Source organism: Mauremys mutica, chromosome 2 (assembly GCF_020497125.1).
Source record: "Mauremys mutica isolate MM-2020 ecotype Southern chromosome 2, ASM2049712v1, whole genome shotgun sequence".
Classification (NCBI taxonomy): domain Eukaryota; kingdom Metazoa; phylum Chordata; order Testudines; family Geoemydidae; genus Mauremys; species Mauremys mutica.
In genome coordinates, this window is record NC_059073.1 from 288,163,551 (window position 1) to 288,177,348 (window position 13,798).

The following is a 13,798-nucleotide window of genomic DNA, read 5'->3' on the forward strand; positions in this document are numbered from 1 at the left end:
GGGAGTTCTAACCATTTGACCATGGCTCTCTACCAAGCAGTACTGTATCTGGTCTCTTGCCAAACGCTTGTCATAATTTATTGGTTATTATAAAAATCAATAAACAAAGTTTAACAGAATAAGAAAAAAGATAAATAGCCATGAGCCCTGGAAGAAAAAGTTGGCACTTACTTGCAAAAGTACCTACGGAAGAGAAAACCGAACGAGGCAGAAATCACCTAGGAAGCACTTTGTGATTTGGCTGTCAGATAATGCAAATACACCTCCAAAAGAGGGAACACTTCCTCTGTCTGTCAAACATACCATGGACTATAAGGGTAGCAGAACTCTTGTCGTCAGCTGCATCGCATACATAGGTTCCTTGGTCATCATAGTCACACTTGTGAATAATGAGGCTTCTCTTAATTTCCTGGGAAATGATTGCCACATTTTTACTTGGCCGGAGCTCAGATCCATTCTAGAAGGCAAAAACCAAAACAGGATAATCGCTTATTACCCTTATATAAGCCTTGGTTCAGCGAAGCATTCACACGTACCTAACTTTATACACATGCTTATGTCTCACTTACGTCAATGGGACTTAAGCACATGATTGAAGTTAAGCACATGTGTGACTGCATCACCAAATAGGGATGGACTTAAGCATGTGCTTAAAACTTTGAGGAACTGGAACTCATCCGAGGGCCTCAAAGCACTTCACAAACAGTAAATAATTAAGCCTCACCCCACCACTCTGAGACTTGTCACTATGGTCCCCATTTTACAAAAGGATGCACTGAGGCCCAGGAGAGGCGATCTAACATGCCCAGGAGTGCAAATAGAACCCAAGAATCCTGGATCCCAGTCCCGTATTGTAACAATTTGACAACATGCCTCGTGGTTAAATGAGTCAGGAGATTGGACCAATAGTCATCAACAAGCCTTACATAAAAGCACCAAAAATCTGCAAGTTTACTGTAAATTCCAGAGAAGTTGAAATTTGGGACTACCTCCATGAAAACACCCTTAAAGATTAGTAAGTAAACATTCTAGACAGAGGTAAGGCAGACTGTATGAGCTCACAGATAAAGAAAACGGGAGTTTGGGTTAATGTTGGATAACCAGAGCTGCATAGTAACAGCCCATACCCATCTCTTTTTGAAGTTAATGGAAAGGTGCCCACTGACTTCAGGAGAAGTTGGATCAGGCCTTAAATGAGAAATGAAGACGTTATTGTCTGCTAAGTGTTGTACCTTAAACCACTTGACCTCCACATTAGGCCTGGAGAGCTCACACTCAAATGTCACCTTAGACTTCTCAGGAGCTTTGATGTCGACCAAAGGCTTGCTTATTTTCACAGGCAACTCTGCCAAAAAGAAAATACAGTAAGAGGAGGATTGGGTTTGGTAGGCGCACAAGACTCAGAGAATAATCAATAAATAGGATATATCTTAAGTGATTACTATATCCTTTAAGCAAAAAAAAAAGGGAAAAAAAAGAAAAAAATAGTTTTGCGTATTCTGCCATTGGCTCACAGCCCATATTTAATTTATTCAGTACATAATGTCATTATTATTAATTATTATTTGTTCCTGGTAGCAGACAGAATGTGCTAAGCACCGTATAAATAAAAAGGAAGACAAAGACCCTGCCATGACATTCAGATACAGACAAGGAACAAGCAAGCAAGCAAGGTGGACAAATGGCAATCACCTGCATCCTGATTATACACAGCTTTAACGACAGCATATACATTATCTATATAAAGATCTAAAGACAGTCATAAATTACCCTACATCTATACCATTATAGTTACTGGTAGGCAACAGAGAAAAGGCGGGTCTTCGGGAGGGATTTGAATAAAGGAGAGACCTGCTCAAGAAGGGAGTTCCATGCATAATAAGGGAAAGGATTGCCTTCACTTGGTACCTTAGACAGCACCAAGCAAATTGTCAGCACTTAATAACGGGTAATCATCAATCATACATAATAATAGGTGGGGATGTGTGAAAGGGTATGTTTATATCAGCTTTCTCTGCTGTTTTCTTGTGCATCTCAACAGTAAATACAGAAGCGAGGTACAGACTCCACTTGCCATGAACTGCAGAATACTGACACGCACGGCTCTGAAAACCTCCGGCATTAACAACTAATCAAAGACATGCCCAGATGGACTAGGTCACTCTCAGTCAACCTATGGCGTGCACTGTCTGTTCTACAGGAACACATCCCAAGCGGAGTTCCACACTGCAGGGGTATATACCTGTTACTATAAGCCTCCCTGAAGAATGGATGCCTTCTGTCTTGAAGGAGATGAGGCCTGAGTCTTCTAGCTTCAGGGACGAAAGTGTCAGTGAATGTTTCTTCCCCAGGATGCTAATGTGGCAGTTCTCCCCTGGTTTCAGTTTCAGGCCGTCCTTCATCCAGCTTCCTTCCACGTCCTCATGAGACAGCTCCAGCTCGAAGGTGGCAGTCCCCTTTTCACGGGCCTCCAGCGGCTGCAGGCCTTTCACCAGTTTGATCTGCCTCACTGAAAAACAAACGATATTGAAGGGTTGGAGACACTGCATTGGAAGCAAAGATAACCTCTCCACCCACTCACTCAGAGCAAAGGTAGCAGATCAGTCACTTCAAACAAACAAACAAAAGTGAATCAAACCACTCACTGACACTGGCCAGTACCAGATGCCCTAGAGAAGGTAATTTTAGTTATTTATTTGTATTGCAGTAGTGCCTAAAAGCCTCTGTCATGGACCAGGAGCCCACTGGGCTAGGCACTGTACAACACGGAACAAAGAAACAGTTCCTAACCTGAAGAGTTTACAGGCCATACACAAATGAGAGACAACAGGTAGGTATACCAGACAGATGGGGGAGCGCAAGGAACAATGAATCAGTCCTTGTCAGCATTCCAAAAAGGATAAACTATGGGGCGAAAATAGCAGGTAAAGGAAGGAGTAAAACATTTGTATAAAAAAGTCTCACAGTACAGAGTGTAGTACCTAGGACACCCACTTGAACCAGCCTTGCTTTTGGGGAGTTTTACCTACCCTGAATATAGCACCAACAGCCCATCAATTAGAAAGATCAATTTAGTATTTAAAACTGAATCACCCTTAAAAATGGATTAAAACACCAGAAAAAAAATAGGATAGTTAACTTCAGTAAAACCATAAAACACTCACAAAACTTTAAACTCCACAAGGGTGAATTGGGAATAGTCCAACCTTCTAATGTGTCTGCAGAAGAGATGAACCCAAGCCACAAAGTTCAGATATGGATCCAGATATCCAAGCATTACCAGGAGTTCACATGGGTGCTCAGTTCCATGGTCATGACTAGGGCCTGGGTCTCAAAGGCCTGGTCTACACTGGGGGGAGGGGGAGAGATCGATCTAAGATACGCAACTTCAGCTATGAGAATAGCGTAGCTGAAGTCGACATATCTTAGATCGACTTAGATTGACTTACTTTGCATCCTCGGGGCGCGGGATCGACGGCCGCCGCTCCCCCGTCAACTCCGCTTCCGCCTCTCACCCTGGTGGAGTTCCGGAGTTGACGGGGAGTGCGTTCAGGGATTGATGTACCACGTCCAGATGAGACACGATACATTGATCCCCAATAGATCAATCACTACCTGCCAATCCGGCAGGTAGCGTAGACATACCCTTAGGTGTCCACTGTCTTCTTCAAGACTCAAAATCCGCCTGCCATTGATGGACTCCACCCCCTGGGCTCCAGAGTGACTGTGGAACTGCTCCATGGAGCTGCTTCAGAAACTAGGCACCAACCCCTTCTGCCTCAGGAAGAAAGCCAAAGAATCCATACAGTGATGGATCCTTTGGCCCTTCCTACTGTGCATTGCTGCCCTATTCCTCCACACAGCAGGGGATGTGCAGTAGCTACAGCAAATCTCTAAATCTTACTCAGTCTCTGTCCAATGGAACTGCACTGTTTCCTCTGCCAAGGCATCTTTTCCACGGCCACTGAGGCCGAGACAAGATATGTCCCCCAGGACATTCTTTGCCCATGCCCCACGAGGGGAGAAAAGACATTTTCCCTGGAGTTTGCACTGTCGCTTCCCTTTCTCAGATACAGATTCTGAACTCCGTTCCCTCAATCTTAGGCTGCATTAGTCCTTGACTCTTCATCTAAGTTTACAGCCATTCCCTCCCCCGTCTATGGTTTCTCATTCTTTAAGCTGAAAGATGTTTCCAAAGAACCCGGTGTGCCTGCTGCTGTGATGACCTTTCCTCTGGTTCAACAGATACTTCAGCATTTCAGATAGGGAATGTGCTTAGGTTGCTGGAGATGAGCTGGAGGGGAAGGCATTAGCAAAAAACACCAACTCAAGAAACAGAGCAAGTTCTCAGCAGACGCCCTCCAGCCATATAGTAAAGATAGGCCTGGCATAAATTTCTTCTTTTGTGAACATCCTCCCCCATGAAGGCATCTGGGGAAACGCCTTTAAAGGGTTACTTTAAAAGAAAATATTACAGGCTGGAATTATGTCAAGAGATCTGCAATCTTCCCTCTCAATATTAATATTCTAGTTCAGGGGTCGGCAACCTTTTTGAAGTGCTGTGCCGAGTCTTCATTTGTTCACTCTAATTTAAGGTTTCGCGTGCCAGTCATACATTTCAACGTTTTTAGAAGGTCTCTTTCTATAAGTCTATAATATATAAACTAAACTATTTGTTGTATGTAAAGTAAATAAGGTTTTTAAAATATTTAAGAAGCTTCATTTAAAATTAAATTAAAATGTAGAGCCCCCCGGACTGGTGGCCAGGACCCGGGTAATGTGAGTGCCATTGAAAATCAGCTCACGTGCTGCCTTCGGCACACGTGCCATAGGTTGCCTACCCCTGTTCTAGTTACTGCTGTCACACTGCTTTCACAATAGTGCAGGGTTTCTCAAACAGGGGTCAATGCTTGTGTAGGGAAAGTGCCTACCGGGCCGGGCCAGTGTGTTTACCTGCCCTGTCCACAGGTCTGGCCAGAGCCGCGGATCGCTACTCCGGGCCAATGGGAGCTGCTGGAAGCAGCGGCCAGTAAGTCCCTCGGCCTGCGCTGCTTCCAGCAGCTCCCATTGGCCCGGAGCAGCGATCCGCGGCCAGTGGGAGCCACGATCGGCCGGACCTGCGGACAGGGCAGGTAAACACACCAGCCCGGCCTGCCAGGGGCTTTCCCTACACAAGCGGCGACCCCTCTTTGAGAAACCCTGCAATAGTGTAACTCAATTGACTTTACGGTTACTCCTCTGCATTTGCACTAGTGTAAATGAGAGCAGGATCAGGCCAAATGGTATCAATGCAGATTAAGATTATTAAAAATGGCTTCCTAAAATCAAGCTTCTTAGCCCAATGCAAAGCATCTAAATAAGTGCCCCAATTTTCAAGACTACTAAGCACTTAAAAGCTTCAATATGAACTGTTAGGTGTGCAGCACTAGAGCTGGGCAAAAACATTTTGGCTGGAAAAAAATTTGGCCAAAAAATGCAGAATCAGGAGCTAGGTAGTTGCCATCCTTATATCTAATAGCCCAGAAGTCAGGGACCTCACCTGGGTTGTGGGAAACCGAGGTTCAAAACCCTACTCTGGTGCAGGGACTTGAACCCAGTTCTCCCACATCCCAGTTGAGTGCTCCAACCACTGGGCAATTGGATAAAAAGGGTGGTCGAGCAGTAACCACCACCAGCAGCAGCTTCTCATAGATCCAGCCCTTCATTTCCTCCGTTGTTCGTAAAATGCTCACAATGAAAAATTTTGTTCAACCCAAAATGAAATTTTTCTGACATTTCTGATTTCCTCAAAAGTATCAAAACAGTTGGTTTCTTTTCTACCCAAATTAAATCACTCGTTCGCACAGCTCTATCCAGCACTTTTAAAAATCAGGACATTTATTTAGCTGCCTGAATATCCATTTAGGAGCGTCACTTTAGGCCACTACTTTTTAAAATCTTGGCTTTGGTGTAAAATCAGCATGATATCAGAATTAGACTTATAATCTTTGCATTCTGACTTGTATGACTCTTATAAATATTGCATACCATATAGCTGAGATTTTCTTGGGATGGGCACCTTTTCCTGTGCCTTCTTATAAAGAAAGCAGGGCTGATCATATGCAAAGAGAATCCCCTCCATTTCCCTTTATAAAGTCACAGTTTGTTTCAGATCACCTTGTACATCTTAAATCTCACTGTGCATTCAGTTCCAGCACTCACTAATCTGTAACCATTAACACCCCTATTTAGGGCTATCTCATGCAGAGAAGCTAAGAATAACTAAGTGATGAAAATGCAGCTAGATGTATTGGAAGCACAAGGGAAAAAAAATCATCTGGCACAGAAATCCCCTCTTGTCTTCAGAATGGGAAGTTAAAAAAAGAGACGTGAAATTAGCCTTGCATAGCACAAAGCATGCAAAACCCTAATGAGGAAAACAATTGTTGCAGCAATTAAAAGTAGCCAAGCCATTACAATATAAGCAGTGATCGGGGTGCCAGAGCTGTTTTGTTTTTAATTCATCAATTTGGAAGTGACAGACAGCCTTGTTGGAAGGAATGCCGAATGTTTCCTATAAAGGGCAAAGTGTTTTCAGGCACCTTGCATGAAAGATGACAGAGAAGCAGAGTGTATTGTGTTCCACTGCATTCTACATCTCTGTATAATATTGTATTATATTTTACATTTACTATGGGCACGGACCCAGCCAAACAGTCTAGTACAATTAAGACAGAAGGCTGGGGATTTCTGTACATAACTTCTTGAGTTATAGCTAAATTCCATAGTACAGGTTTTCTAAGTGTCCTAAATGCTGTTTGTACATTATAAATATCAAAGTGACACTCAGGTTAAAGGTTGCTTAGTTTTAAAAAGGTACTAATAATGTTTAAAAAATAGATTTTCAAATGTTACTAACAATGCCTGAGATTATTTTAATTGAAAGAATTTTAAATACCTAATTTACTGCCTACTATTTATATCAATTCCTGCTCTAATTTAAATGTGAATTTACTTTGTCCATATTCTCACTGTTTTTGTGTAGGGTTTTCCCTATGAACATGCAAGTAATCTAAGTATATTAGCACAAATGCCCATGGAACATGAAGGTTAAGTTTAACCTTACAAGCGTTCATGGAAAGTGTTCATGAATTTCCAAATATTTTATGCTTATTTATAATTTGTATTATTAGAGTGTGTATACATCCTAACTTAGATCAGGGCCCCACTGTGCTACATTGTGCATACACATGGCAAGAAACAATTGCTATCTCTAATAGATCACAATCTGTTTAGACAAGGCAAGGATTATTATCCTCATTTTACAGATGAGGAACTGAGGCAAATGAGATTAAATGATTTGCTCAGGCTCACACACAGAAAGTCTATGGTAGAATCAAAGGCAAAATCTCCTAAATCCTAGTCCAGTGTCATAAATACAAGACCATCCTTTCCCTTGCATTTATGCTGAAAACCTAATTGCAAAGAATAATGTTCATCCAGTTAAAAACAGTGTAATGTCATGTGATTGATGTGAACAACCACAACTAACACAGAAAATTCAAACTTGGAATACCATGTACCAAATATTTGTGCATGTGTACTGGCTGCTCTATTATGTTGTACATCCCCTTAATGAATAGGTGTGTTGAAGATTAATCTTCGAAGTTAACAAAATATAACATTTCAAATAAAAAATCCTTCTTTTAATAATGAATAAATTTGAGGCAACCACTATTTGCTAGCAGATGTACTAAAAGCAGGAAAAGGAGACAAATTCATTGCGATGCATTCACGCAACTCTATATATGTGATTTATAAATTTATGGCAGCTTGAGCAATGAACACGTGCTAGTCAGTTTCACTTTTATTTAAAGTTGTTTCACATACAAGTTGTCCTGTATTATTCCAAAGTTACACTGCATGGGTTGCAAGCACTGCATGATATGGTTATGTGACTTAGGGTGACCAGATAGCAAGTGTGAAATATCAGGACAGGGGTGGGCGGTAATAGCCAAGTTTGATTTGACAATGTTTCCCTTTCCAATGTATTCTCAATAAAATAAAAAAATACAGGTCAAGGGAACTAAAGTGATGCTAAAATCTCAAAGCCTGTAAAACTCAATATACTCCTGGTAACATATCAAAAGCTGCTTCAAAGAAGGATGCCTTCTACTGTATTTAATTGCCTTCGCCTACAACTTGAATTGTAAAAGTTAAACTACTGAAGAAAGACAGCTTCTAAAATAAGATATATGGTACTTGCAGAAACAACAGGTACTGCATACATTTTGTTCATTATCATTCTACAGCTCATGGACCCACTAAATATCCCTGCCCTCTAACTGCCTGGTTGGTACTTTTTATCTTCCTCATCACAGCCAGATTCTGCTGTTTCCCAGGCCTAATCAGTTTGGTGGAGGTAGGATGAGCAGCTGCCACCAGAGCTGATAACTACCCTGTATCTGGATATTAAAACAGTGCCTCTTGTCGGAGGACAGCAAGAAAAACTCTGAAGAGGAAGAAACTATAGAAACAGTGTGTGAAAGAGATTACACAGCCGTGGCTTTTTTTTTAATACGCTTGGTCATCAATTTCTGATACCTTTGATTGTGAAATCTTCTAAGAAAGGAAATATACAGGAAGATGTGAACCAGCAGGGCAGAGCCCTGTTTACAAATAAGGACAATGAACTTCTGGGGGCATAACAAAGGGGTACAGAGGTACAACCTCATTCCTTCCATCTGTGAGGACAAGCTGCCAGTGGGCTTGGAAATGCTGGGGAAAGGACATGGGTAAGCTATTTTGCTGGGGATAGGGGAATGCTTTGCTAGTTAAGTTTAGGGTCCAGAAAGTGAAGTGTGTTATGATTTGTTTTGTATGTAACCGTTTGGTTCCAGTATTCTGACTTTCTCTCTCTAGAATCCATATTCTTTGATAATAAACTTATTATTGTTTTCACTACACATCTTTGTGTGTCGTGTGTTGAGTTGAATCTTACAGACAGCTGTGTACTTTGGGAATAGCAGGTCTAAGAGTTGTGGGTCCAGTGGAACAGGGGCTGGGCCCTGCAGAGGGCTGCTCAGAGGTCTCGAAGATTGGAGTGTGCCTCTCGCTAACCTGCACAGAGAGAACGAGGCCTGCAGAGGCCTGGCAGGCAACGCCAGGCAGAGGCCAGTGGTTTCAGGGAGCTGATCCACAGCAGGCACAGACAAGACTCCCGCACGCTAAGGGCTGGTCTTAGCTAGGTACCTCACAACCCTGGGTACCCCTGGGAAGCATCACACTTTATAACTCTGAGATCTGTACTAGCTAAAGCTGCTCTAAGGCCAGACGCCTTACAGATGTTTCGCAGCAGCTGCTTTGCTTTTGATCCATGTCCGTTCGCAACGTCTAAACTCTGGGTCTGAACAAACCCAAAACCTCCGCAAGACTGAACTACACCCGGCTTTCCACTGAAATCACTGAAACCCACAAATTTCACAGGATTTCACGGCAAAGCCATAAACTGGCCTGGGTTTGGTCAAAAACTCACCCCAAGGTTTTCAACCTTTCCACAAAGATCATCTGAGTTTTGAATTTTAACAAAATGCAAAGCCAGGTGAGTTTCCCAGGGTTTCTGGTCCCGTTAAGAATATTTCTCACTGCTGAACTCTTAGCTCTATGGATTTCATGTGTACACACTAGATACAGACATGAGCCAGAACACCATATCCAAATTCAGCAGAACTTGCCAAGTTCACATCTGGACCATTACATAAGGGCTCAGCCTCCCGAACTTATCTCTTCATCTGTTCGATATTCAAAAGGTGCCTAAATATAATTTATTATTTATATAGCATTCAAACTCCTAACGGTGCTTTATGGACATATAACTAGACAGATCCTTGCCCTGAAGCACATACAACCTAAATGAAGATTTGGCATTACAATGAAGACAAAGGGAACGCGGAGAAGGAGGCTGAATTACAGAGGTTACAGACTGAAGAGCGTTAGTTTATTTGAACACTCAAACACTTGTTGGTAGAGGATTTGTTATTTTATCGTTAATTGCATTTCAAGAGCTGTTTTGCTGGGGGGTACTGTAAGGAAGAGAGGTGGAATGTGGAATGGTGGGAAGAGGAATGATTTCATAGGAGCAAACGCATGGGGCAAAAGACAGAATGGAAAGGGGTGAGGGAATCTGAGGGGAGAAGGGACGAGCTCGGAGGTGTAATGGTAAACTGGGGGAGTGAAGCCAATAGACACGGGATTGTGGTAGTTGGAAACAGTAGAAGGAGGAGGTCAGAGCAAACAACCAATCAGCTGTGGTAGCTTCCGCACTCACATTCCCCCTCACAGTCATTTGACTGGCAGCGAGCTAAGAGGAAACACCCGCATTCCCAAAACCAGCCTCTTAACATTGGCTACAGCACAGGTGGACATTCAACATCAGCTTACTTTGTACATTCAGCTTAGCCTGGGTCTTCTCTTCGAGAGTCTCACAGCAGTAGAAGCCCCGGTCAGCAAAGGTGATGTTCTTAATTGTCAAGCAGTGTTTCGTCCCCTCGGCCTTGATCTCGATGTTGTCACTGGACTGCAGCACGATGCTGTTCCTCATCCATTTCACCTCCACGGAAGGCTTGCTCAGCTCCACCTCCAGGGTCACCGTGTCCCTCTCCTCAACCGTTTTGGGCTCCAGTTTCTTCTTGAACGTCACCGGCGCCTCTGGCAAATGAGAGGAGACAAGAGTAAAAGTTGAGAGACTCCAGAAAACTGGCCCTAAAGTAAGATTAAAATGGTGGCTTCTGAAGAAATCAAAGTTGGGGAAAATCCATGTGAACAGAAGCAGCATCTCCAGCACTGCAACGCTCTGGGCACTATTCTAACATGTGGAACACATGCATTTTTCATCCCCATGGCAAAGTCAGAAAGTCAGTAGAAGGAACGTACAAAACAACACATCCCACAGTATGGATAACTGTCAGTCAAAGGGACTTTACTCTCTCACCTCGGACTGTGAGAGTGGCTTTGCTTTCCACACCCTCTGCATTGGCTGAGATTTCTGCTGCATCCTCCAGAGTCAGGTCAGTGATGGTGAGGCTGTGATTGGTGTCCTTCTGAGAGATCACGTGTTTCTTACTGGCTTCAATTTTGACACCGTTTCTGTGCCATGTAACCACAGCATCGTTGGGGGAGACGGTGCATTTGAATGTGGCCTCTTTTCCTTCTTCAGACACCATGTTGTGAAGGCCTGTAGTGAATTTCACCACTCTAGGAGCTGACAGAGAAGGAGGAGGCATTTTAGCAGCACATGCATGACAATCCCCCATACTGCGAGCACCTCCAGAGGGGAGACTGGCTCAGTAATATTGTCAGCGGCATAGATCCAAATGGTTTTGCCATGGATATTTCATTGTGTGACAGTGTGTGCTCATGGTAACATAGTCACATTACATCTCACTGTCCAACTTTTATATATGGAGGTGCCATCCCTAGGATAGGAGCAAGCACGTGAGGGAAAATCCTGGGTCTAGATTCAGGATCCTTAACCCCAACCTCAGATGCAATATCAGAGCCAACAAGTCTATGGCCTATCTAACATGAGACCCCAGCTCAGTTTATCTCAAAGTCACAACAACCGTCTTTGCAAAGAGAACCTTTACCACTTTTGGAGGCAGATAGCAGAGTTCTGCCCTTCACTGAATATGAAATCAATGGAAAACAGAGCATCCAAATGCAGAATCTGAACATCCTCTTAAACCGCCATAGTTCAAATTGGGTCCTAGGAGGAGACTTTTTAAGCCTCACATATAAGTTGGACTTTAAAGTGGACATGGTAAGGTAACAAACTGTGGCTTCACATATACTAACACCAAGACTGACCCCAGGACTTCCACCACCAAAATCATAGGGCTCTGTCATGTGAGATAAAAGAGAAACTTGGTTAAGCAGCAAGTTATATAGCTGTGGCATCATCCAGTAGAGGGCAATATAATCAACCCATACTAAGTCCACATACTACTTTAGCAGGACTCTGCACTAGCTCTTATTTTTGCTGCTACTTAAATTTATAGATTTTTATCATTGTTTAAATATCATGTCTAGGGATCTTCTACCTACAATATACACTGCGGCTCTCTCTTTCAGAATGGCAGTTATGCTGTCTATTCATTAACTGTAAGATGGGAGCTCTTATTTTCCCAGCTACAACATACTTTTCTGCATGCTAGTAACAATGTCCCCTACCCTCTTAACACAGGTGGGATTTTTTAATGCAGCTCTTTAGCACTGTAATGGAAGGGGATGGGAGCAGGATGTCACACGCAGTGTCATGGATCTGGCAAGGTACCTCGGGGGGTGACCTGAATGCGGCTTTTGTCATCCCGTGATTCACAGGAATACTCTCCCTTGTCTTCGGCCCGGAGTCCCATTATGGTCAGGATCCGCTTGACACCATCCTCACGAATCTGGAAGCGCTTGCTGGGTTTGACCTCAACTCCGTCCTTGTACCACAGCACATCCCCCTTAACCTGGCTCAGCTCACAGGTCAGAGAGATGGTCCCTCCGATCTCGGCACTGACCACTTCTAATTTCTTTGCAAACTTCACAGGGATTTCTGAGATTCATTAGAAAGAAAACAATGAATGAAGAGCAGATCAGTAGATGGTTTTCTTACCCTTTTTTTTAATAGGAGGATTTTTGGATCCGAGGAAGGTGGGATATTCAAGAGATTGTCAGCAATAGAAAGAATGTCGCAAATTCTGACTCAGTAATAATAATAGCAACTTTTCATCCACCCATCTCAAAACATGTCATGAAAGTGAGTAAAACACACACACAAAAAAAACCTTTTTCACCAGAGGACACTAAGATTACAGAGCAGATTAGTGACTTGCCCAGGGTCTGACACACACACAGTGAGTCAGGAATAGAGCTGCTGGCTAACTGCTGGCTGCCTATCCTTAGAGAGTGGGAATGGACACACAGCTGAAAGCATATTTATTAAGTTACAAATCGATCAGATTCATACAGACCATTGAGTTGGCAGCTTAGAGTAAGTCCTTTAAAGTAAAATAAAATACAAAAGAAATCTTAGACCCTTTTTAATTCTGGAAGGAGAGGTGTCAGAATGATGCCTTAAAATGCCTGGGTTTGGGGTTGTCCTCTCCTTTTTCCTTTTTGTTCTGCCTTCCACCTGATAAACCGAACTCACCTGGTGAGCTATCACATCATGTGTTTCCTTGGTAGGGGGATGTTACCATCATTGTTCTGGGATAGGAGATGATACAGCCTTTGTTCTGTGGCCCCAGGATATGAAATTCACCCTCCACTCCCAGGTATCTCTCTCCACAATCTCTCTCCCCTCTTTGACACAGAATAGAATCATAGAAGATTAGGGTTGGAAGGGACCTCAGGAGGTATCTAGTCCAACCCCCTGCTCAAAGCAGGACCAGCACCAACTAAATCATCCCAGCCAGGGCTTTGTCAAGCCTGACCTTAAAAACCTCTAAGGAAGGAGAGTCCACCACCTCCCTAGGTAACCCATTCCAGTGCTTCACCACCCTCCTAGTGAAATAGACATCTATCTATCCAACTATCAAAGGGGTAGCTGTGTTAGTCTGGATCTATAAAAGCAGCAAAGAGTCCTGTGGCACCTTATAGACTAACAGACGTATTGGAGCATAAGCTTTCATGGGTGAATACCCACTTCGTCAGATGCGCGTCAGTAGGTATTCACCTATGAAAGCTCATGCTCCAATACATCTGTTAGTCTATAAAGTGCCACAGGACTCTTTGTCGCTTTTTATCTATCTATCCAAGGCCCCTTATATCACCC

The 13,798-nt window shown here is 43.2% G+C and overlaps 1 protein-coding gene across 1 annotated transcript in view; it reads right to left on the reverse strand.

The window, feature by feature from the left end:
• The window catches only part of OBSCN (obscurin, cytoskeletal calmodulin and titin-interacting RhoGEF), a 301,099-nt gene that overhangs the window by 192,614 nt on the left and 94,687 nt on the right, over positions 1–13,798 (reverse strand). The window contains 6 exon segments of the mRNA XM_045004158.1: positions 304–457; positions 1,233–1,345; positions 2,243–2,509; positions 10,420–10,686; positions 10,970–11,239; positions 12,311–12,577. Coding sequence (XP_044860093.1) covers positions 304–457; positions 1,233–1,345; positions 2,243–2,509; positions 10,420–10,686; positions 10,970–11,239; positions 12,311–12,577 — 1,338 coding nt within the window.